Source organism: Calonectris borealis, chromosome 1 (genome assembly GCF_964195595.1).
Source record: "Calonectris borealis chromosome 1, bCalBor7.hap1.2, whole genome shotgun sequence".
NCBI classification, from domain to species: Eukaryota; Metazoa; Chordata; class Aves; order Procellariiformes; family Procellariidae; genus Calonectris; species Calonectris borealis.
In genome coordinates, this window is record NC_134312.1 from 220806147 (window position 1) to 220829968 (window position 23822).

The 23822-nt window shown below is 70.9% G+C and overlaps 4 protein-coding genes across 12 annotated transcripts; 3 read left to right on the forward strand and 1 right to left on the reverse strand.

The window, feature by feature from the left end:
- Positions 1-823: 823 nt before the first annotated feature.
- CNGA4 (cyclic nucleotide gated channel subunit alpha 4) lies at positions 824-5019 on the forward strand. Its single transcript, XM_075146812.1, has 6 exons — positions 824-936; positions 1175-1288; positions 1438-1544; positions 2247-3242; positions 3319-4113; positions 4925-5019. Exons 1-6 carry the CDS (start codon positions 824-826, stop codon positions 5017-5019), a joined length of 2220 nt encoding a protein of 739 aa, XP_075002913.1.
- Positions 5020-5624: 605 nt separating this feature from the next.
- CCKBR (cholecystokinin B receptor) lies at positions 5625-8968 on the forward strand. Its single transcript, XM_075140685.1, has 5 exons — positions 5625-5775; positions 6963-7214; positions 7293-7557; positions 7693-7820; positions 8112-8968. Exons 1-5 carry the CDS (start codon positions 5625-5627, stop codon positions 8624-8626), a joined length of 1311 nt encoding a protein of 436 aa, XP_074996786.1. The 3' UTR covers positions 8627-8968.
- Positions 8969-11282: 2314 nt separating this feature from the next.
- On the forward strand, positions 11283-14770 carry SMPD1 (sphingomyelin phosphodiesterase 1). 2 transcript variants are annotated; one of them, XM_075140557.1, is made up of 6 exons: positions 11283-11520; positions 12033-12796; positions 13229-13400; positions 13479-13555; positions 13899-14044; positions 14133-14770. In XM_075140557.1, exons 1-6 carry the CDS (start codon positions 11320-11322, stop codon positions 14540-14542), a joined length of 1770 nt encoding a protein of 589 aa, XP_074996658.1. In that variant the 5' UTR covers positions 11283-11319; the 3' UTR covers positions 14543-14770. The 2 variants fall into 2 exon arrangements, 1 of the variants encoding a protein (XP_074996658.1); XR_012672109.1 differs by lacking the exon at positions 11283-11520 and having other exon boundaries at positions 11717-12796; positions 13479-13718; positions 14133-14665.
- On the reverse strand, positions 14762-22532 carry APBB1 (amyloid beta precursor protein binding family B member 1). 8 transcript variants are annotated; one of them, XM_075140549.1, is made up of 14 exons: positions 22389-22532; positions 21248-22033; positions 18981-19171; positions 18824-18880; positions 18660-18745; positions 18405-18441; positions 17950-18087; positions 17739-17866; positions 16802-16916; positions 16348-16432; positions 16013-16096; positions 15751-15866; positions 15489-15665; positions 14762-15414 (listed from the first exon to the last, which is right to left on the reverse strand). In XM_075140549.1, the coding sequence occupies exons 2-14, from the start codon at positions 21864-21866 to the stop codon at positions 15247-15249; spliced, it is 2001 nt and encodes a 666-aa protein (XP_074996650.1). In that variant the 5' UTR covers positions 21867-22033; positions 22389-22532; the 3' UTR covers positions 14762-15246. The 8 variants fall into 8 exon arrangements, with proteins under 8 accessions (XP_074996650.1, XP_074996653.1, XP_074996654.1 ...); XM_075140552.1 differs by lacking the exon at positions 22389-22532 and adding an exon at positions 19629-19713 and having other exon boundaries at positions 21248-21734; XM_075140553.1 differs by lacking the exons at positions 21248-22033; positions 22389-22532 and adding exons at positions 19629-19713; positions 20048-20113.
- Positions 22533-23822: the final 1290 nt, after the last annotated feature.

Below are 23822 nucleotides of genomic sequence, written 5' to 3' on the forward strand. Positions count from 1 at the left end.
AATCAGGCTGCACGGTGCACCGAGACCCCGCTGTGCCCACCTGCACCAGGCACCCGGCTGTGCCGCGCACTGGGGACACCCTGTACCGGGCACTGGGCACCACCCCCGGCACTCTGCACGGTGCCCCTGTCCCTGTTCCCACCTTCCCTTGGGCGCGGTGCCCCCCACAGCACCCGCACCCAGCCATGAACTGTGGCTCCCACTGCCCAGGGATATGGGGTGCCCGCTCTGGCAGGTATCCCTGCCCTGCGGACCTGGGGCCAGCTCTCCCAGCGCCACCTCCATGGGCAATCCAGGGTCCCCCAGCACCCATCAGCCTGGCGCTGGCACCGAGCCCCTGTGCCCATCTGGCCCTGCCACCTCACACAGCCCCGGAGCTGGAGCCTGCACCCCCGCCCAGAGTACCCCTGACCCTGGAGGCGGTTGTTTTGAACGGGCCACGCGTGCCCCCACTGGCCAGCAGCATGGCCAGGATCCGGCTCTGCCCATCTGCACCCAAACTCGGCCCAGGGGCTCCCACGCCACCCCGCAGCACGTCCCCGCTCCAGTCTGCCACAGTCCCCAGCAGAGCCAGGCGATGGCTCTGCCGCCCCGGCATGCCTGGTGTGGCCTGAGACGCGGCTGTCTGCAGCCCTGGCGTCCCGGTGGGCCGGTGAGCACCCTGGGGAGTCCCGCGTTGCCAGGATGCGCCCAGCACTGGCGGAGCCACGCGGCTGGGTCCCGCCAAGGGACTGCGCTCAGTGCTGTGGCTGGGCTGCAGCACCCACTGGGTGCCTGGTACTGAGTGCAGGACCCTCACCAGCGCCCAGACTCGCGGTGCAGGATGCACAGCCTCAGCTCCCTCCTGTCCCGCCGCCAGGTTCGGTCCCAGCCACACGGCACCACCGGGCTTGTCGCCACAGCCAAGCCTGCCACCGGCACCGGACATGCCTCGGGGTAAGCATGGCACAGCTTCCTGCCGTGGGGCCCGGAATGGGAGCGCGTGGCAGGGACCCCCCTCAGTCCCATGGGGGCTGCGGGCGCGGAGCACCCTGTGCCACTGCAAGGGGCCGGCTGAGCTGAGGAGCTGCCAGCAGCAAGGGCACAGTGTGGGGCTGGCAGGGGCCGGCACAGCCGGGCAGGGATTGCAGCCAGCCAGGACGGGGCAGCCCTGAGGTCCTTCTGCCTCCCCCAGCAGCGCCGCCGTACCCTGGAGCTGGACCCTGGACCCCTCCGGAGACTGGTACTACTGGTGGATCAGCATCGTGGCGCTGCCCATCCTCTACAACTGGATCATCCTCATCTGCAGGTGCCCGGGCGCGCGCGGGGTGGGAACTGCTGCCGAAGGCCCCTGGCGCCCATGGCAAGGGTGGGCCCCGGGGGCTGGGGTGGGGGCACGGGGCGTCCTGGCACCCATCAGCACTGTCGCAGCCCCAGTGACGCCGCCCGTGCTGCCAGGTCCTGCTTCCCCGACCTGCAGGAGCAGCACGCAGTGCTGTGGCTGAGCCTGGACTACCTCTGTGACGCGCTCTACCTGCTGGACATCGCCGTGCGCCTCCACACCGGTCAGTGCCCATGCCCTGTGGTGCCCCTGCCATGCCCCGGCCACGCCCCAGCCCCCTGCCTGCCCCACAACAGCCTGCCCCACGCCTGCCCCACACCTGCCCCATGACTGCCTGTGACTGCACACACAAATGCACATTAACTTGTGTGCACAGACGTGTTTGTGTGCACACACGTGCACAGGCGTATGTGTGCATTCACAGCTCCATGCAAACAGCCATGCATCACGTGCAAATGCATGTGCATGCCTATGTCTACATGCACACACACACACATGCGCGTGCACACATCTGACATCAGACCATCAGGTGCACACACATGCACACACACACGCACACACACCCCCCACCCAGCTGGCACAGCCAGCACAGGGGGGTGGGCCTGGGTGCGCACTCTGGAGTTCCAGCACCCGCCACTGAGCCCCTCAGCCCACCGGGCAGCACAGGGGACCCACAGCCCACAGCGACATCCCACAGGACATCCGTCCTGGGGTCCCTTCTGGGACAATCAGGCCCAGGGACCCCCCTGCACCCCGTCCCAGCCTCCCACCCAGTCCTCCGCCACCAACCTCCTCCTGGCACGGGAAAACCCTGCGCCACCCCAAGCCCATCATACCTCACTCAGGGACCCCCCTCGCTGGGAGACCCCTCTGTGCCAGCATGCCCCCTGCCAAGTGATCCGGGTCCTGACCCGCTGCCCCCCAGGCTTCCTGGAGGATGGCATCCTGGTGCGGGACCGTGGCCGGATCCGGCAGCGCTACCTGCGCTCCCCGGCCTTCCCCTGCGATGTGGCCGCAGTGCTGCCCACCGACCTGCTCTACCTGTGCCTGGGGCTGGGGGTGCCGGCGGTGCGTGCCAACCGCTGCCTGCGGGCACCGCGGCTCTTTGAGGCCTTCGACCGCCGGGAGACGCGCACGGCCCACCCCAATGCCTTCCGCATCGCCAAGCTGATGCTCTACGTCTTCATCGCCATCCACTGGAATGGCTGCCTCTACTTCGCCCTCTCAGCCCGGCTGGGGCTGGGCACCGACGCCTGGGTCTGTCCCAACGCCAGCAGCCCTGGCTTCGCCCGCCCGCTGCGGCAGTACCTCCACAGCTTCTACTTCTCCACCCTCATCCTCGCCACTGTGGGTGACACGCCGGAGCCCCGGCATGAGGAGGAGTTTCTCTTCGTCACCGCCGGCTTCCTCCTGGCCGTGCTGGGCTTCGCCACCATCACAGGCAGCATCAGCTCCGTCATCTCCAACATGAACGCGGCCGATGCCGCCTTCTACCCCGACCCTGAGCCGGTGCGGCGCTACCTGCGGGCGCAGGGCGCAGGCGGGCGGCTGGCACGGCGGGTGGCCTCCTGGCACTACCACCTGCGGTCGCAGCAGAAGCTGCCAGCAGAGCGGGCGGTGCTGCGGCACCTGCCGCGGGGGCTGCGGGCTGAGGTGGCGGCCAGCGTCCACCTCCCAGCCTTGCGCCGCGTCAGCCTCTTCCAGAGCTGGGAGCACGGCGTGCTGCTGCAGCTGGTGCTGCGGCTGCGGCCCCAGGTCTTCGGCCCCGGCGAGTTCGTCTGCCGCAAGGGCGACGTGGGGCGTGAGATGTACTTCGTCCGTGAGGGGCGGCTGGCCGTGGTGGCGGAGGACGGCATCACGCAGCTTGCCGTCCTGGGCGAGGGGCTCTACTTTGGAGAGATCAGCCTCATCAACATCAAAGGTGAACCCCCTGCCCCGCCGCACCCCACCGCGGCCCCCCGGCCTCCCTGGCCTCACCACAGCCCCCACCTCCCCAGGGAACACCTCGGGGAATCGGCGCACAGCCAACATCATGAGCATCGGCTACTCGGACCTCTTCTGCCTCTCCAAGGAGGACCTGGCGGAGGTGCTGGTCGAGTTCCCCAGCGCCCGGGCCATGATGGAGGCCAAGGGCCGCGAGCTCCTGCTGCGCATGGGCAAGCTGGACGTGCACGCCGAGGCAGCGGCGGCAGCAGCAGCGGAGGAGGCCGAGCACCGGGCAGAGGCGCTGGAGATGGCCCTGGAGGGGCTGCAGACCCAGGCAGCCCGGCTGCTGGCCCAGCTTGAGTCCAGCGCCTTCAAGCTGGCACTGCGCGTCGAGCGCCTCGAGTGCCGGCTGCGGCGGCCTGCCGGGGGAGCAGGTCCTGCACAGGGAGCGGGTCCTGCCACGCTGGGGCGTTCTGCTGGGGCACAGGGTCCCACTGGGGGACTGGGTCCCCCCAGGGCGCAGGGTCCCCCCAGGGCGCAGGGTACCACCGGGATGCAGGGTCCCAGAGGGGCACAGGGTCCCACCGGGGCGCGGGGTCCCCCCAGGGCACAAGGTCCCACCGGTGTGCAGGGTCCCAGAGAGGTGCAGGACCCCCCAAGGGCACAAGGTCCCCCCAGGGCACAGGGTCCCCCCAAGGTGCAGGGTGCCACCGGGGTGCAGGGTCCCAGAGGGGCGCAGGGTCCCAGAGGGGTGGAGGGTCCCCCCAGGGCGCAGGGTCCCAGTGGGGCCCGGGGTCCCCCCAGGGCACAGGGTCCTTCTGGGGCGCAGGGTCCCCCCAGGGCTCAAGGTCCCACCAGGGGCCGGGGTCCTGCGGGGGTATGGGGCGCAAGGGGGACAGGCCGCTGGCGCTGAGGGTTACCCAGGAGTGGGACAAGCAGCGACAGCAGCTGCTGGGTGACCGGGACAATCGCTGCTAGAACACTGACAACCGTTGCTAGGTAACAGTGACAACCGTTGCTAGGTAACAATGACAACCGTTGCTAGGTAACACTGACAGCTGTTGCTAAGTAACGAGGAGTTGTTGATAAAACAGGACAGCGCTGCGACGGCGACGGGACAGGGATGGGGCTGGGGCTGGGGCAGGGACTGGGACCAGGATCGGGATCAGGATAGGGACAAGGATGGGGCAGGGATGGGGCAGGGGCAGGGATCAGGATCGGAATCAGGATGGGGACAGGGATGGGGCAGGGGCAGGACAGGGACAAGACAGGGGTGGGGAAGGCTAGGGATAGGGATAGGGACAGGGACAGGGATAGGGATAGGAATAGGGATGGGGATAGGGATAGGGATGGGGGTGGGGTAGGGGCACGGTCAGAGGTAGGGATAGGGATGCGGTAGGGGTAGGCATAGGGGTAGGGGTAGGGATAGGACAAGGAGAAGGGGAAGGGGAGGGCGCAGGGGCGGGACAGAGCAGGACCCCGGCACGGTGAGGGTGGGCAGAGGCTGTGCCGGGGCGGGGGCGGCGCGGGGCACCGGGAGCTCCCGGGAAAGCGGCGGCAGGAACCGGGCGGGGGCGGCCGGGCTGGGGTGGGGGCGGCCGGGGCCGGAGCCGGGGCCGGAGCCGGGGGGCGGCTCGGGTCCACCAGTCCCGGTGCCTCCCCCAGGGGCACCCGCAGGGAGCAGCCGCAGGCGCCGGCACAACCTCCCGGTGACCGCCGCCACGGTGACCGCCGCCACGGTGACCGCCGCCACGGTGACCGCCGCCCGGTGACAGCCACCACGGTGACAGCCGCCCGGTGACCGCCACCACGGTGACAGCCACCACGGTGACAGCCGCCACGGTGACCGCCGCCCGGTGACAGCCACCACGGTGACAGCCGCCCGGTGACCGCCACCACGGTGGCAGGCACCACAGTGACAGCCGCCCGGTGACTGCCGCCGCCGCCCGGTGCCCCAGGGGCGCTCCAGGACGTGGCTGTGCGGACGCCCCCGGCGAGCACCGTGCGAGCCACCCTGAGCCCCCCAAGCCCGCCCGGGGCCCCGCCGGCTCCGGCTGCAGCCCGGTCTCGGCGTCTCCGCGCCTCCCCTCCCGCTCCCGCTGCCGATATCCCCCGTGCCCTCCGCCCCGCGCCCCCGCATCCCCCCGCTCACGCTGCGCCCCCCCGCGAACTCCCCTGCCTCCCCCCACCTCCCCCCGCTCCCCGCTGCCGCCCCCCGCCCCCGGCCCGCCCCGCGCCCCCGCCCCGGCCCGCGCCGGGCGCCGCCCCCGCTCACTCTCCCGGCGGCTCCGGAGCGGAGCGGAGCCTCCTCCCGGTGCCGCCGCCGGGGCGGGCGCGATGGGCGCGGGGCGGCTCTGACGGCGGCTCCGCCGGCGCCATGGACCCGCGGCGCCTCAACGAGTCGCTGCAGGAGCTGCTCTGCCGCCCGGGGAACGGCTCCGGCTCCGCCACCGGCACCGGCTCCGCCGGGAACGGCTCCGCCTGTGACCTCCTCCGCAGGGGCCTCCGCGGGCCCCCGGCGCCCAAAGGTGAGACCGGGACGCGACGGGACGGGAGGGACGTTCCCGGTGCACCCGCCTGCCCGATGCACCCCGGTGCCCCTCGTCTGCCTGCCCGGTCCATCCCGGTGCATGCCGCCGCGTGTCCCGGCGCAGCCCGCGTGCACCCCACCTGCCTGCCCGGCGCACCCCAGTTCATCCCACCGTGCGCCCCGGTGCTCCCTGCCTGCGTGCCCCGGTGCAGCCCGGAGCACCCGCCATACCCTCTGTGCGCCCCATCCCGCCGCACCGGCCCCGGCATGCCCCGCTAGCCGCTCTCCCCAGCCCCGGTCCCCGGCCCCGGTCCGGCAGGGATGCGGCACGGGCACTGCCCGGCGGTCCTGGCACAGGGACAGAGGGCGGGCAGCGGGGCCAGCATGGCGGGGGCTGCCCGGGGTCCGAGCTGGGCTCTGCCCGGGAGGCAGTGGGAAGACGGAGGGGGACCCCGGCAGGGACCCCACAGGACACAGCCACTCCCACCCCGCACCCCCGCCCCACTGCCGAGGACCAGGACCCCCACCCCACCCAACCCTACCCCACCACGCCCGGGCGGAGGGATGCAGCACCAGCACCGGCTGTTGTTCGGCTCCCCAGGGAATGGACAGCCCTGGTCACGTCCCAGCGTGGCCGGGGGCTCGGGGGCTCGGGCACTGGGTTCCCGCTGCGGCGGGAGGGCAGAGGCCCAGAGGCAGCCGCAGGCAGCCTCGTCCTGCCTGCATGTCCGAGGGCTCGGCCTGGGGAGGGCACAGCGGGGGCAGCACCGTGGCTCCAGCCCTGGCACCCACCCAGCTCGGGGTGCCCCTGTGCTGGAGCCCAGCCCGGGTGGCGACATGTCCACAGAGCCGATCTGGGGGGCAGATGGGACATCCCAACCCCATGTCCGCTGCGGTGGCAGCCACGCAGAGGGAACCTGGGCGCCCAGCTGCCCGTTCCTCATGGAGCCTACTGGACACGGCTGGAGCCAGCAAGAGCCCAGGTGCCTGGGCCAGCTCAGCCACGCTGCCCACCTGTGCCAGGATGCCTGAGGGCCACTGGGGTGCATCTCCCCAGCCATGCTGCCCTCCTGTGCCAGGGTGCCCCTGAGCTGCCTGGGGGGCATCTCCCCAGCCACGCTGCCCTCCCATGCCAGGGTGCCGCCGGGGTGCCCGCGTGGCATCCCATGACCATGCTGCCCGCAGACCTGGACCTGACAGTGCGCATCCTGCTGTACGCACTGATCTTCGTGCTGAGCGTCTGCGGGAATGCCCTGGTTGTGGCCGTGCTGCTCCTGAACCGCCGCCTGCGCACCGTCACCAACTCCTTCCTGCTCTCCCTGGCGCTCAGCGACCTGATGCTGGCGCTCTGCTGCATGCCCTTCACACTCGTCCCCAACCTCATGGGCACCTTCGTCTTCGGAGAGGCCATCTGCAAGCTCATGGCCTACCTCATGGGTATGAGGGGGTGGCGGGCAGGGGCTGGGGGAGAGCCGAGCCGCGCCACGCCACAGCGCTGACCCTCGCTGCCCACAGGCATCTCCGTCTCGGTCTCCACCTTCAGCCTGGTGGCCATCGCCATCGAGCGGTACAGTGCCATCTGCAACCCGCTGCAGTCCCGCGTCTGGCAGACGCGCTCGCACGCCTGCCGGGTCATCGCCAGCACCTGGCTCTTCTCGGCACTGCTCATGCTGCCCTACGCCGTCTACAGCACCACGCGTGCCGTGCCCGCCCATGGCGACCGCCCACCTGTCAGCCAGTGCACCCATGATTGGCCCAGTGAGCACGTCCGGCAGGCCTGGTGAGTCGGCCCCGGGACCCCCGCCCACCCCCAGGACCCCAGCACGAGGGGCGACATGGTCCAGCCACCCACCGGCCCCGCTGCTGCGGCCGGGCTGGCGAGGGGCCACTGAGCAATGGGCACCGCGTTTTCCAGGTACATCCTGCTGCTCCTCATCCTCTTCTTCATCCCAGGCATGGTGATGATCGTGGCTTATGGGCTTATCTCCCGCGAGCTCTACCGAGGCATCCGCTTCGAGCTGGACATCAAGGGGGAGGCTGCAGGTGAGGGGCCAGGCTGGCACGGGGCAGGGCTGGGGGCACCTCTCAGCCCTGCCCTCGCTTCCCGCAGCGTGACAAACAGAGCCCCCTGCCCCGGGACAAGGGGGAGGGCTGAGCCCCCACCCCGGGTCCTCGCAGCTGGGGGGTTCCCGGGGGACCCCTCCCTGCGCAGGGCCCTGTGCCGCATCCCGTCCCGGCACCCTGCTGTGTCCCAGCAGAGGATGCGCTTGTGGCCTCGGGTGGTGTGGATCCCCACGGTGCCACGGCCATGACAACATCTCCTCCACCCCACAGCTCAGCACAACGGCAGCAGGGAGCCGGCGCCCGCCTGCGATGAGGGGGACGGCTGCTACCTGCAGCTCTCCCGGCCAGGCGGCGCGCTGGAGCTGCGGGCGCTGGGTGTGGCAGGCGCACAGCAGGACCGGGCGCGCATCAACAGCTCGGAGGCGAAGCTGGTGGCCAAGCGGCGCGTGATCCGCATGCTGGTGGTCATCGTGGCCATGTTCTTCCTCTGCTGGCTGCCCATCTTCACTGCCAACACATGGCGCGCCTTCGCCCCACGGGCGGCCCAGCGGGCGCTCTCAGGGACGCCCATCTCCTTCATCCACCTCCTCTCCTACACCTCCGCCTGCGCCAACCCCCTCATCTACTGCTTCATGAACCGCCGCTTCCGCAAAGCTTTCCTGGCCACCTGCGCCAGCTGCCGCCGCGCCTGCCCACATCGCCCGCTCGAGGAGGAGGTGGCCAACACCAACGCCTCACTCTCCAAGTTCAGCTACACCACCGTCAGCAGTCTCGGACCCCCCTGAGCCCGCCGCCCCGGCCCCCACTGCCCCGCGGGCTCTGCCTGCACTCCCCATGCCCCTGCCTGCCCTGGCACCCTCTGTGCACCCCCAGGCTCCAGGACCCCCAGTGCCTCTGTGCGCCCCCCTGCCCATCTGCCCCGGGGCCTCACCAGCCCCCGCACAACCCCGGCACCCCCAGTGCCCCCCAGGTCCACGCCGTGCCCAGGCTGGGCTGGGGGCGAGGACACGGGGCAGGGGCTCCCCACGGACCCTCGGGCCCTGGCAGGCTGGGGGTGGGGGGGGTCGAAATGCCCCCAGCCCAGCCTGGGATTTCCCCACTCTGCTCCCCGGCTCTGGCCACAATAAACTCGCCCTGTGCCCGCCTGCGCCTGCCTGTGCCACTGCTTCCCGCCACTCTCAGCCCAACCCGTCCCAGCACTAGGGAGTCCACAGGCCAGAGCCGGATGGGACGGAGGGCCCCCAGCGCCCAGGGCTTGAGGGGCCACAGGGCCAGGCCCCTCCACTGCAGGAATCCCTGGACCCCCAGGACAGTGGTGGGTCCGTCCCCAGGGCTAGGGATAGCCCTGTCCCAGACAGCCCCGCCGGGCTCCGCACTGGCGCCAGCATGGCGCTGGGACGGTATGGCATGGCACCAGCACGACAGCGCACAGCACGGAAATGCACTGGCACGGGTGTGGCACAGCCTTACAGACATCATCCCTAGGGGAGACACCCACACCTGCACACAGACGTGCACGCACCTGTGCACGCAGATCGCACTCATGCACAGAGGCGGGCACACGCACACACGCTGTGCACACGTACAGCTGGGTAGATTTGCACAGTGCCCAAGAGGACTTCATCTCCCACAGTGCCCAACAGGACTCCATCTCCCACAATGCCCAACGGGATTCCATCTCCCACAATGTCCAAGAGGACTCCATCTCCCACAATGCCCAACAGGACTCCATCTCCCACAGTGCCCCAAGAGGACTCCTTCTCCCACAGTGCCCAAGGGACTCCATCTCCCACAATGCCCCAAGAGGACTCCATCTCCCACAATGCCCAACGGGACTCCATCTCCCATAGTGCCCAAGGGGACTCCATCTCCCACAGTGCTCAACAGGAATCCATCTCCCACAATGCCCAATGGACTCCATCTCCCACAATGCCCAAGGGGACTCCATCTCCCACAATGCCCAAAGGACTCCACCTCCCACAGTGCCTAAGGTGACTCCATCTCCCACAATGCCCCAATGGGAATCCATCTCCCGCAGTGCCCAAAGGGACTCCATGTCCCACAGTGCCCCAAGAGGACTCCACCTTCCACAGTGCCCAAGGGGACTCCACCTCCCACAATGCCCAATGGACTCCATCTCCCACAATGCCCAAGAGGACTCCACCTCCCACAATGCCCAATGGACTCCATCTCCCACAGTTCCCAAGGGGACTCCTTCTCCCACAGTGCCCAAGGGGACTCCATCTCCCACAATGCCCCAACAGGACTCCATCTCCCACAGTTCCCAAGGGGACTCCATCTCCCATAATGCCCAACGGGACTCCACCTCCCACAGTGCCCAATGGACTCCACCTCCCACAATGCCCAAGGGACTCCATCTCCCACAATGCCCAATGGACTCCATCTCCCACAGTTCCCAAGGGGACTCCTTCTCCCACAGTGCCCAAGGGGACTCCATCTCCCATAATGCCCAACGGGACTCCACCTCCCACAGTGCCCAATGGACTCCACCTCCCACAATGCCCAAGGGACTCCATCTCCCACAATGCCCAATGGACTCCATCTCCCACAGTTCCCAAGGGGACTCCTTCTCCCACAGTGCCCAAGGGGACTCCATCTCCCACAATGCCCCAACAGGACTCCATCTCCCACAGTTCCCAAGGGGACTCCATCTCCCACAGTTCCCAAGGGGACTCCATCTCCCATAATGCCCAACGGGACTCCACCTCCCACAGTGCCCAATGGACTCCACCTCCCACAATGCCCAAGGGACTCCATCTCCCACAATGCCCAAGAGGACTCCACCACCCACAATGCCCAAGAGGACTCCTTCTCCCACAGTGCCCAAGGGGACTCCAACTCCCACAATGCCCCAACAGGACTCCATCTCCCACAGTTCCCAAGGGGACTCCATCTCCCACAATGCCCAAGAGGACTCCATCTCCCACAGTTCCCAAGGGGACTCCATCTCCCATAATGCCCAAGGGGACTCCACCTCCCACAGTGCCCAAGGGGACTCCACCTCCCACAATGCCCAAGGGACTCCATCTCCCACAATGCCCAAGAGGACTCCACCACCCACAATGCCCAAGGGGACTCCACCTCCCACAGTGCCCAAGGGGACTCCACCTCCCACAGTGCCCAATGGACTCCATATCCCACAATGCCCAATGGACTCCATCTCCCACAGTTCCCAAGGGGACTCCACCTCCCACAGTGCCCAACGGGACGCCACCTCCCACAGTGCCTCTCGCGGACTCCACCTCCCACAGTGCCCCTCGCGGACTCCATCTCCCATCATGCCCCTGGCGCTATTTAAAGGCGCCGCGGTCCCTTTGCGCGCTCGCTCTCTCTTTGCCCGCTCTTCCCGCCCCCTCCCGACGCGGTCTCAGCCCCGCCCCCGCCCCGCTCTCCCGGCCCCTCCCCGGTCGCCTCTCGGCGCTGGCCCCGCCCCCGGCGGCGGAGGCGTCGTTCGGCCATGGCGGCGCGGGCTGCGAGCGCCGGCCCGGCCGCGCTGCTGTCGCTGCCGCTGGCCCTGGCGCTGTCGCTGTCGCTGTCGACCGGGCTGCCCCCTGCCGGGGGGGAGGCATTCCTCCAGGCGGCGCCGCGCTGGGGCTGGCGGAACGTGTCGTGCCCGGCCTGTCGCCTGCTCTTCGGGGCGCTGGACCTGGCGCTGCAGGTGGGGACGGGGGGGACGGGCCGAGCGCGGCCAGCGGGCTCCTGGACAGGAACGGGGCCAGGAGAGGACAGGGGCAGGAGCGGGACGGGCTGGAGACGGGGACGTGGCAGGGACAGGTCAGGACGGGGCAGGGGCAGGGCCAGGGCCAGGACGGGGCAGGGACGGGCTGGAGGCAGCAGCTGGGACGGGGCCGGGCCAGGACCTCATGACGGGGCCGGTGCAGGCTGGGGCACGTCGTGGCTTGTGACGGGCACGGGACCAGGACGGGAATGGGGACGGGGGGGCAGGCTGGCGGCTTCGCTCTGAGGGACAGGGACAGGCTGGGGCGGGGGTGGTACGGGCCCCCGGGGCCCCCCTTCCTTCCCCAAAATGGGAACCGGGCTGGGGCCCGGGCGATGGAGGGACTGGGCGGGTGGGGGTCCCCCCGGCCTCGGCGCTCCGGGCCCAGCGGGTCGGGGCGGCGGGGCCGACCCGGGGAGCCAGCAGCAGCTCAGCCGGTCCCTGCTCTGCAGCTGGAGCCCAACGTGGTGCGCGTGGGGCGCGTGGCGGCCCGGCTCTGCCAGGACCTGCGGCTGGCGCGCCCCGAGATCTGCCGGCAGGCCGTGCAGCTCTTCCAGCGGGACGTGGTGTCGGCCTGGGCCCGCTCGGTGCTGCGGCCCGGCGAGGCCTGCGGGCTGCTGCTGGGCCGGCACTGCGGCCGCTGGGACATCTTCGGCGCCTGGAACATCTCCCTGCCCGCCACCCCCAAGCCGCCGGTGCGGCCCCCGGTGCCCCCGCCGCCCGGCGCCCCCACCGCCCGCCTTCTCTTCCTTACTGACCTGCACTGGGACCGCCACTACGTGCCAGGCAGCGAGGCCGCCTGCCCCGACCCACTCTGCTGCCGTGGCACCGCCCGGCCCGGCCCCGGCGGCGCCGGCTTCTGGGGCGAGTACGGCAAGTGCGACCTGCCGCTGCACACCATCGAGGCGCTCCTGGCCCAGCTCCCCAGCGCAGCTCCCTTCGCCGCCGTGTACTGGACAGGCGACATCCCGGCGCACGATGTCTGGCAGCAGAGCCGGCAGGACCAGCTGCTGGCCCTGCGCACCGTCACCAAGCTGCTGCACCGGCACCTGGGCGCTCTTCCCGTCTACCCGGCCGTGGGCAACCATGAGGCCACCCCCGTCAATGCCTTCCCCCCGCCATACGTGCAGGGCAACCAGTCCTCTGCCTGGCTGTACGACGCCATGGCCCAGGCCTGGCAGGACTGGCTGCCTCCCCCGGCGCTGCAGACCCTCCGGTGGGGGCGGCTGCTGGCAGGGGCTGGGCGGGGGGCTGCAGGCTGGGGGGCTTTGGGCTAGCAGGGGCTTTGGGCTGGGAGGGCTCGGGGGGGCACAAAGTGGTCTCCATACTGGGGGGGCAAGGGGGTCCCAGGCTAGCAGGGGCTCGGGGGGGGCTTGGGGCTGAGAGGGTGCAGGTGCCTCGGGTTAGCAAGGCAGGGGGTCCATACTGGGAGGTGCAAGGGGGGGCTTATGGCTGGTAGGGGTGTGGGATACTTCGGGCAGGCAGCGATGGGGGTGCTCAGGGGGTGCAGGGTGCTTTGGGTGGGCAGCAGCATGGGGGGCTGTGGGCCAGGGGTGCGGGCAGAGGGGAGGGGGATACCAGGGCAGGCAGGGAGCTGGGGCCGCGGCGTGGGGCAGGGGCAGACAGCACTCACCCCCCATCTCCATAGGGCCGCCGGTTTCTACACGGTGCAGGTCTGGCCCGGGCTGCGCCTCGTCTCGCTCAACATGAACTTCTGCTCCCAGGCCAACTTCTGGCTCCTTATCAACTCCACTGACCCCGCGGGGCAGCTGCAGTGGCTGGTGGGGGTCCTGGCAGCCGCCGAGCAGGCAGGGGAGAAGGTGAGGGCGGGGGCAGTGCTGGCTCTGCATGTAGGGGGTCCCGGGCACCCTTCAGCCCCGTCCTCCACTGCCTCCTAGGTGCACATCATCGGGCACATCCCCCCGGCCCACTGCCTGCACAGCTGGAGCTGGAACTACTACCGTATCGTCAGCAGGTCAGCCCCACGGACCCCCACCCCACGTGCCAGCCCCCTGCTAGGCTACCTGGCCTGCAGCGGCGTCGGCATGGGAGGGGACAGGGGGACAGTGCCGTGCCGGAGTGTCTGGGGCCAGGAGCCCAAAGCTGCCGACGCCAGGCAGGGCTGCGCCGGAGCCGGGGTGAGGGCCGGACGGGAGCCAGCGCCGACAGGCACGGCCTGGACACGCGGCGTCAGCTGAGCCTGGCGTGACAGGGGGCTCCGGGTCATGGGACCAGCTGCGCTGTGCCGGCTGCCAGGCAGCATGGTGGGGCCGTGGTGGTCTGGGCGCCAGCAGCCCTCACCCCCTGGCCCCGCGCAGGTTTGAAGGCACCATCGCGGCTCAGTTCTTCGGTCACACGCATGTGGATGAGTTCGAGATGTTCTACGATGAGGAGACGCTGACGCGCCCCGTCTCTGTCGCCTTCGTGGCCCCCAGCGTCACCACCTACATCAACCTCAACCCCGGTGCGCCCTGACCCCCCACCCCACCGCAGCCCACCCCTCTGGCCGCGGCGCTGCCGCCCACCCCTGATCCTGCCCACCCTGCCCGCAGGCTACCGCGTGTACGAGGTGGATGGTGCCTACCCCGGCAGCTCCCACGCCGTGCTGGACCACGAGACCTTCATCCTCAACCTCACCGAGGCCAATGCACCGGGGGCAGAGCCGCGTTGGCAGCGCCTCTACCGTGCCCGCGAGGCCTACGGGCTGCCCAGCGCCTTCCCCACCGACTGGGACCAGCTCATCCGCCGCTTCCAGGACGACGAGCGCCTCTTCCAGCGCTTCTGGTTCCTCTTCCACAAGGGCCACCCGCCCCGCGAGCCCTGCCTGGCCGCCTGCAAGGCAGCGCTGCTCTGTGCCCTGCGCACCGGCCGCTCTGCCGACCCTGGCCTCTGCCAGTCCCTGCGCCCAGCGCTGCCCTTCCCACGCATCCAGGCGCTCTGGCGGCAGCGGCGGCTCTGCTGAGGCGGGATCAGGCCCCAGGACACAGGCGGCGCCAGGCCTGGCAGGGGCTGAGGCAGGTCCCTGCCTGTCCCCACACTCCCGCTGCCCCCACGGTGGCACAATAAAGGTGTGATGGACCCAGCGACTCCTGCCCAAGGCCCCGCGGGATGCGCCGGGAGCAGGTGGCCCCACTGCTCCTCCTCATCCTCCTCCGGGTGCCGCAGGGAGGGGGCCAGGCCGGGCTGGTGGAATGGGTTTATTAATTATTTAGTACGACACAGATCTTTGTTACAGCAAGAGTGGCAGCTCCAGAGCCGGCGGCCCTGGGGAGCCCCACACTGCAGGTTAGACTGCATGCATCGGGGCAGGGCAGGCCCCACGCCCCCCGCCACACCGGCACCATCATCCCCACGGGGTGACGGGGGGCTTGCCACAGTGTGTGGGGCAGGACCTGGGACCTGCCACCCTGGGGCACGGCGGAGGGGGCAGAGCCGCGGCAGGGCACTGCGCACACCCCCAGCGCAGGTGCGTGCCCTGCGGCCCCTCGCACACAGCTCCATGCACAGGGACACTGGCACACGCACACACGCCCCCCCCGGCACGGGCTCACCCGACACCGGCACCCTGCGCGTCCCCAGCGCTGCCGCCCCCTCTGTCCCGTCCCCCCGTCCCGTCCCGGGGGCGGCGGGCGGGGAAGGGGTCTTGGTCGCTCTCCCCGTGCCGGCTCACGGTGTCTGGGCCCCGAGGCGCTTGGGCTTCAGGCTCCCCAGCAGGGTCTGGACGCCCCTGCGGACGGAGGAGCCCACCCGGCGGGCCACCGAGTCAGCGGGCGGCGCGGGCAGGCAGGAGCTGGAGGCCTGGGGCCTGGCGTCCAGGCACTTCTGGTAGCGCAGCTGGGGAGAGCAGGGTCAGCAGCAGGGCCGGGGAGGGGGCTGCGGGGCCAGGGAGGGGGCCGGGGGACACTCACCATGCAGGCAGCCTGCAGCGCCTCGCTCAGCCCCGCAGCGTTGGGCTCGCACCAGACCATGTGGCAGCGGAAAGCACCCGGGGCACTGGCCATGATGAAGGCGAAGGAGCGCACGTCCCGGCCCACCCCCATGAAGGACAGGAACCGCACACGGCACTCGCACAGCACCGCCTCTGTCTGCAGGCACGCGGATGGAGGTCACCGCCACGCGCCACGCCGCCGGGACAGGGACAGCAGCAGGGCACGGCGGGGCCGGACCCACCTGCTCGTGGGTGATGGTAAGCGTGGCGGGCGCCACGTTGACCACGATGGGGGTCCAGTGCTCCTTGCTGCCGGTGGCCAGCGCCGCCTCCAGCGCCGCATTGATGACATCCATGCCTGGAGACGGGCAGGGGGCTCAGGGGTGCTCCACGGGGGCAGGCAGGAAGGGGGCCGGGGCACCCACCCCATGGCAGCCACACGGGGTGCGAGTGCCCCCGGCTGTCCCCCAGCACCCCCCAGCGCCACCCACGCCCCACACTCACCCACGGGCTTGGCGACAGGCACGCAGCCCAGGTAGCACACCGGGAACTTCTGCACCACCTCGCTCTTGGGCGCCGGGAACTCCACTGCGGCACACAGCAGGGTCAGCCCCATGCCAACGCCGCCACGCCGTGTCACCCAACACCCGGCCCCACGCCAATACCGCTGCACCCCATCACCCCACGCTGTCCCCCAACAGCTGTCCCTGCCCTCCAACTGCCCCGCACCGTTCCCAGCCATGAAGCCCCACTCCCCCCGCCCCAACACACATGGCCGCTGGACAGACGAGCCCCCCCAGCCCCTGCCAGCACCCCCCCTCACATCCCCCGCACCGTACCCTGGAAAGGGATCTCCACCAGCCTGGAGGGGTCCATGGAGAAGCCGTTAGCCAGCGCCCGGGCACTTCGCCTCTCCACCATGATCTGGGAAGAGCACAGGGGCACCGGCCCCCCTGGCTGTCACGCCACAGCCCCCATCCTCTGCTCCCCACACGGGGCCACGGCACCCACTGGCCAGCTGCTCCCTGGGGACACCAGGGCAGGGAGGGTCTCACCCAAGAATACACCTTGGAGCTGGTGGGGAGGCCCAGGGGGCTCACCTAGAGCCGGGGGGAGGTCTGGGAGGGCTCACCTGGGAGCAGACCTTGTGCAGGCTAGGGCTGGGGGTCCATGGGGGCTCACTCGGGGTCGGGGGGATCATGGGGGGCTCACCTGGGAGCAGACCTCATGCTGGGGGCATTGGGGGGGCTCACTTGGGGCTAGAGGGGTCATAGGAGGTCACAGGGGGCTCACCTGGGAGCAGACCTCGTGCAAGCTGGTGGCGATGTTCTTGGCAGGGCTCTCGCAGCGGAAGACATGGCACTTGAGCATCTGTGTCAGCTGGTCCCGGGCCACGTAGGCGAAATCCCTGTGGGGAGGGGCTGCGCTTAGGACCCCCCCTCAGCCACCTCAGCTGCCCGAGCTCCCCACCGCCCCACCCCAGGTGCCTCCACCACCAGCAAGGGATGGGACTGGGAGGACTGGTGCAGGGCTGGGCTGCCATACCTCTCCCTGCATCCCCGGCCAGCGCAGCAGGAGAGAGCCAGAGAGTGGAGTTAGTGGGGCCGGGGAGCATGCATCCCCCACAGCCCCCGCCGCGTGGGTCTCTCCACACCCATACGGGGCTGTGCCTGACCCGCGAGACCCGCCCCTGCCCCAGCACCACTGAGGGGGCTCAGCCTGCAGACCCCATAGGCCCCCGCACCGTGGGTGCACAGGACCCCATGGCCCCACACCCCATGTGCACCCACATCCCCACACATCCCCATGCACATGGGACCCCATAGCCCCACACCCCACATGCACCTGCATCCTGCAGGTCCCCACACCCCACATGCACAGGACCCCCATGGCCCCATGCCCCATGTGCCCCCGGATCCCTGTGCACCCCTGCACCCCACGTGCATGGGACCCCCAGCCCTGCACCCTGCATGCACCCAGATCCCCGGCTGATCCCTGCGGGCACCAGACATCCCCTGTCCCCAGGACCTGCAGGTGCAGGGACCCGCCCCGCACCTACCCCCCACCTGCACAGACCCCATGTAGCGCCCCGTGTACACCATGCTCCCCGTGTGGCCCCACCCTGCACCACCCCCGCAGGGTCCCACACAGCCCCCAGCCCCATGGGTGCAGACCCCCCCTCACCCCCAACCCGTGCACCCGGCGCATCCCTGGCCCCCGCGCCCCCCACCTGCCGCTGTCACGCCCCACGCCCCAGACGCGGATGCTGGCCACGGGCTGCGCGTGCAGCAGGGCCTGATCCTGCGGGTCCACCAGCTTCAGCGTCTGGCTCTCCAGCAGCAGCAGCATCGCTCGGCCCTGGGGGGAGACGAGTCAGCGGGGGCCCGGGGGCCGCGCTGGGAGCTGCCGTCCAAGGCGGTGTGTGGGGCTGGGGCACTCACCTCCCCCCAGGCGCTGGGGGGCCTGCGCTGGTGCAGGGAGAGCTGACGGATGCAGTTGTTGACAGCAATGCTGCTCCGGCCCGGCGCCAGCTCGTCCTCGCTCATCTCCACCCAGCCCAGTGAGCGCACGGCGAAGCACTGCAGGGGACGGCGTGGGGCAGGCATGGCCCCGGCACAGGGACCCCAGCCGGTCGTCTGCCCCAACGTGCCCCGCGATCCTCGGGGTACAGCAGACCCCACAGTGAGGGCACCGCGCACCCCAGACCTGGCTGAGCCCCCTCGCGTGGCGGTGACGGCACCAGCACCGTGCCAGGGACGGGCTGCAGCCCCAGGGTGGGGGTCCCAGCTGCCCCCCAGCAGTGGGGCAGACCCCGGGCCCTGTGGGGGCAGTGATGGTGGGGGAGGGGCCATCTGAGCCAGCGGGGGCCCTGCAGCATGGCGGGGTCTGGGCCTACCTTGGAGCCCGGCTTGTCCTCCTCGGCCAGGGCCGCGCTGCAAGACCGAGAGGGCTGTCACTGGCTGCTGCCCCCCCAGCACCAGTGGAGAGACCCCAGGCCCCCAGCTCTGCCCACCTGGACCCCACCCCCAGCACAGGTCCCAGTTCTGGCCCCACAACGAACCCTCCCGCTGCCCTTCCCCCGGGGTCCCACCTCCCCGCGGGGCCCAGGCACAGCCCCACGCCCCCCACGCAACCCCCATGCCCCACACACCCCATGCCTGGCGAGGCAGGGCCCAGTGATGGTGGCTCCGTGTCCTGCGCTTCAGGCTCATCATCTGCCTCCTCCACTGCGGGATCCTGGGGAGGGAACGGGGGGCTGGCAGGGGCTGGGCGCCACGGGGTGCTGCCCTCTTGCTGCCCACCACCGCCTCTCACCTTCCAGAAATTCCCCTCGCCAAAGCGCTCAGCTGGGGCGAAGCCCGTCCAGGCGAGCTGTGGGGAGAGCGGGGACGAATCAGGGCACGCGCCATGGGGCACCTCCACGGCCCCGCACCCCGGGGGTCCCCATGGCCGCCCCATGGTCTGGACTCACTGGGAGCTCCTCGGAGGGGGTGTTGCCCGGGGAGCCAGGGTCTGAGCCGCGGGCCAGCCCGGAGGGGGGCTCCCACTGCGTGGTGCCGGTAGGGATATGCCAGTAGTAAGTGCCTGACGTGTCCTGCACCCGCATCCATCCCGCAGGCAGGTCCGAGTCCGTCTCGAAGGAGTTGCGGGTCCAGAAGGAGTCTGGAGGAGCAGGGACCGGTCAGGGCCGGGCGCCACAGGGACGGGCCCCTCCAGGCAGCCCCAGCACGGCATGGTCCCCATGCTCAGCCCCACAGAGCTCCCCTGCCCCCCAGACCGGGCACCCGCCCCAGTGCCCAGCAAGGTGGGGACCACCCCATGGAGGGCTCTGGGCCCCCCATCGCCATGAGGACGGAGGCCTGTGGCCAGGCAGGGCTGAGGACCCCCCACTGCTGTAAGAAGGAGGGTCCCACATCGCCATGAGGACGGGGGACCCCAGCCAGGCCCCATAGGGATGGGGGTCCCAGGGCCCAGCAGGACACAGTCCCCGCAGCCAGGCAGGGTGCCAGACCCCCTGTCGAGGGGCCCCGCAGAGCTCCCAGGCCAGACCCCCAGGGCCAGGCAGTGCCGCAGCCCCCCACGCCCCCGCAGCGCTGCCGGGCCCCCGCCGCAGCCCTACCTGGGCGCGTGTCCAGCAGGACGATGGCCACGAAGTAGTCCGTGCTGCACATGGTGCCACCGCCCCATGCCGGGGGTCGTGCCGGCTGCCGGCCAGAGCGCAGCCTGGAGCCCCTGTGGCCCTGGCCATGGGGCACCGTGGGGCCTGTCCCTCCGGGGCCCCTGCCCTGTGCCCCCACACCCCCAGCCCCGCCACCCGCTGTGAGGCCCGGACCCCCCCGGCCTGTCCCAGCACCGCCTCACCCACAGCCCTGTCCCCACGGCAGGCCCCACATCGGGCCCCAGCCCCATGGCAGCCCCGGCCCCACAGCAGGCCCCACATCGGGCCCCAGGCCCACGGCAGCCCCGGTCCCATGATGGGGTGTGGGGCAGCCCGCTCCCGGTCCGGGTCCCCATCCCAGTCCCCGCAGCAGCGCTCACCTGCGGCCGGGCTGGACCAGGCGTTTCCCCGGCAACCGCTGACGGCAGCGCCAGGGCCGGCGGGATGCGGATGCGCCAGCGGGACCGGGATGCGCGGGGGGCGGGGACACGGGGGGGCAGGGATGGGGAGCAGGGATGGGGGTGTAGGGGGTGGGAACAGGGAGGGGGGGACACAGGGAGGAGGAGGCAGCGATGTGGGGTGCAGGGGGGGGACACAGGGATGGGGGCACAGGGGGGATGCAGGGACAGTGGGAGCACAGGGATGGGGACACAGGGAGTGTGGGGGACAGCACGGCACAAGCTGTGGGGCTGTGCAGGGCACACGGGACAGGGAGGTGACACTGCCAGGCGTGGGGATGGGGAGCTGGGGACACGGGGGGACCTACAGCCCAGGAAGGGTGCTGGGGGCACACGGAGGTGCTGGGGGGCACAGGGGGCCAGGGGGCATGGAGGTGGCAGGGGGCACAGGGGGGCTAGGGGGCACGGAGGTATCAAGGGGCACAGGTGGGCCAGGGGGCACAGGGAGGCCAGGGGGCACAGGGAGGTGACAGACTGCAGAGGGGGTCAGAGGGTGACAGTGCAGCAGGGCCAGCGCCAAGGGGCACAGTGGGGACTGTGCAACCAGCAACAGTGCAGGGGGGCACAGCCAGGAAGGGGGTGCTGGGGGGCACAACTTGGGCAGGGGGTACACAGCAGGGTGCCGTGGAGCCAACAGGGGCTGGGGGGCCAGGAACGGCACCCAGCAGGGACGGGGGGAGCACAGGCAGCGACTGGGGGACCCGGGCAGGCAGTGGGGCTGGGGGCAGCAGTGGGCACACAGCCAGGGACGGGGGCTGACAGGAACAGGCTGGGCAGGGGGGGCAGGAAGGGGCAGGCAGGGGCAGGGGGGAGACAGGCAGGCAGTGGCTGCCATGGGGCAGGCAGGAACAGCCATGGGACCACCATAGTGTTGTCAGGGGCACTCATGGGGAAGCCGTGGGGGAATCAGGGCAGCCATGGGGCAGGCAGAAGCAGCTGTGGGTCAGACAGGGATCACTGTGGGACAGGCAGAGCAGGCAGGGACAGCCATGGGGCAGGCGTGGGGGCTGCCATGGGGTAGTCACAGGCCACCGTGGGGCAGTCTGGGAAGTCAGAGGTCACTGTGGGGCAGGCGGGGGCTGCCGTGGGGCTGCCGTGGGGCCGGTGCCTGCGGGTGCCCACCTGCATCGTCGGGGGAGCTGCCGGTGGGGCTTCCCTGGCTGAGCGTGGCCCAGCTGGAGTCCTCGTCGCTGGCGGTGCCGCTGCGCACCCCGAAGAGCAGGCTGGCACTGCGGCCGTGCTCGCGGGGCGCCCGCTCCCCGCTCTGCTCCGACTCAGCCGTCATGGGGTCGCTCTGCACCGGCGTGGAGTCCCCGTCGCCCTCCTCCTCCTCCTCTTCCTCGTCCTCCTCGTCCTCGTCCTCCTCGGCGCCCCGCAGGTCGATGAGCAGGGGCAAGGCCCCCCCGCCAGCGTTGCGGGCGTTGCGGGCCGAGACCTCCAGCTCCTCGGGGGGGGGCCCCAGCTCGTTGCGGTTCTGGTCCCGCTCGGCCGCCCGGCGCAGCTGGTTCTGCCCGTCCTTCACCCACTTGGCGTTGGCCGGCTCCTCGCCAGCCAGGGCAGGCGGCCCCCCCTGGCCCTGCAGCTCCGTGCTGCCATAGAGGGGGGGGGCCTGTGGGGAGCCGGGGGGGCCCTTGGGGCGCAGCAGCTGCCCAGGTGCGGGGGGGCCCTGCAGCCCCAGGCTCAGCCCCAGGCAGCTGTTGTCGTTGGCCAGGTCGCTCCGCTTGCTCAGGGATCCCGACATGGCCGGGGCCCGGGGGGCACGGGGGAAGGCGGCACCGCGGGCACGAGGGGACGCGGCGGGTGCCCCCCGGACAAGCCCCCGCCGCGGGGCCCTGCCGACCCTCACCTGCCGCTGGCGGGAGGCTCCTACAGCCCCCGGGGCGCCGGCACCTCCGCGTCCATGGGGCCCTGCGGGCAGGGGGAGCGGGGGCAGCCGCGGCCCGGAGGCCCTCGGGGCCCCCCCGCACCGGCCCCGCAGCCAGGCCCTCGATCCGGCCCGGCCGCCCGCCTCAGGGGCCCTGTCAGAGCCCCGGGCCCCAGCAGGAGACCCCGCACCCGCGGGACCCGCCGCTCCACCGCCCTGCCCCGGGACCCCTGCCCCGGGACCCCGGGACCCCGGCCCCGGCCCCGGCCCCGCAGGGTCTCCACGGGCCCCTCGGTCCCCGCCCGCCGCCCCTCCGCAGCGCAGCGGAGGTCCCTCACCCGCCCCCGGCCCCCCCGGCCCGGCCGCCCTACATCGAGATCCCCCCGGCCCGGCCGGTACCTGCGGCGGCTCCGCTGGCGGGGGGCGGGGGGCGGGGGGGCTCCGCTTCCGCTTCCGCTTCCGAGGGCGGGGCGGGACAGCGCCCCCACCGGCCCCGGCCGCGGCCCCGGCCGGGATCGGTCCGCCCGGCGCAGCACGGCCCGGGGGGGGCCGGGAAGGGCCCGGACAGCGCGGGGCGGGGAGGCACCGTACGGCACGGTATGGCACAGAACGCCACGGGATGGCACGGCACAGTACAGTATAGTGTGGCACGGCACGGCACGGAACAGTACGGTACGGCACGGCATGTTACAGCATAGCACGGTACAGCACGGTACAGCATGGTACAGTATGGCACAGCACGGTACGGTATGGTACGGTACGGTATGGCACGGTACGGTATGGCACGGTACGGCACGGTACAGCACAGTACGGCACGGTACAGTACGGTACAGATTGGCACAGGACAGCAGGGAGCGCGGTGGAGCAGGACAGCACAGCGCGGCTCAGAAGGGTGTGGTACGTAATGGCCCGGCCCGGCCCGGTGTGTCATGGCCCAGCGCGGCACAGACAGTGGGGAGCAGCCCAGAGCAGCGCCTGACGGTGCGGAGCAGCCTGGCACAGCCCTGCACCGCACCATCCCGTCTGGCACGGCACAGCGTGGCATGGCATGGCACAGCACGGCATGGCACGGCATGGTGTGGCACCGAGGGGCAGGGTACGGCCCAGAAGGGTGCAGCATGGCGTGGTGTGGCATGAGTGGAGCAGCACAGAGCAGGACGGTGCAGAGCAGTGCGGTGCAGGGACATGCGGTGCGGTGCGGTAACACACGATACATCGTGGTATAACGTGGTATGGTGATGTGTGGCACAGAATGGCACAGAACAGCACGGACCAGCGCGGCACTGGATGGGACACAGCCCGGCCGGCTCCTCTCCAGCCCCAGCTCTCCGGCTTCCCAGCCCCCGCAGTGTCTCACAGCCTTCGCTGGGCTCTGCCCCGTGTCTCCCTGGCTCGTACTGGGGAGCCCGGCGCTGGACCCAGTGCTCCCAGGGTGCCCTCCCCAGCACTGGGCAGGAAGGCACAGCACGGCACGGCACAGGGCTGTGGTGCGGCAGGACACGGCTCAGCACAGCATGGCTCCGGGCAGGACGGGACGGCACAGAGCGGTGCAGCGTGGTGCAGCACGGGTGGTGTGGGTCGCTATGCTATGGTACGGTGCAGCATGGTACGGCGTGGTACAGCGGGGTGCAGGACATATGGTGGGGTAAAACACAGCATGGCACAGTGTGGCACAGAGCAACAGGACAGGGTGCCATGTGGGACAGCACAGCAGGGCACAGGACAGCACAGTATGGTGTGCTGTGGTATGGTAGGGTAGGGTAGGGTATGGTACGGTACGGTACAGTATGGTATGGTATGGTATGGTACAGCATAGCATAGCATGGCACAACA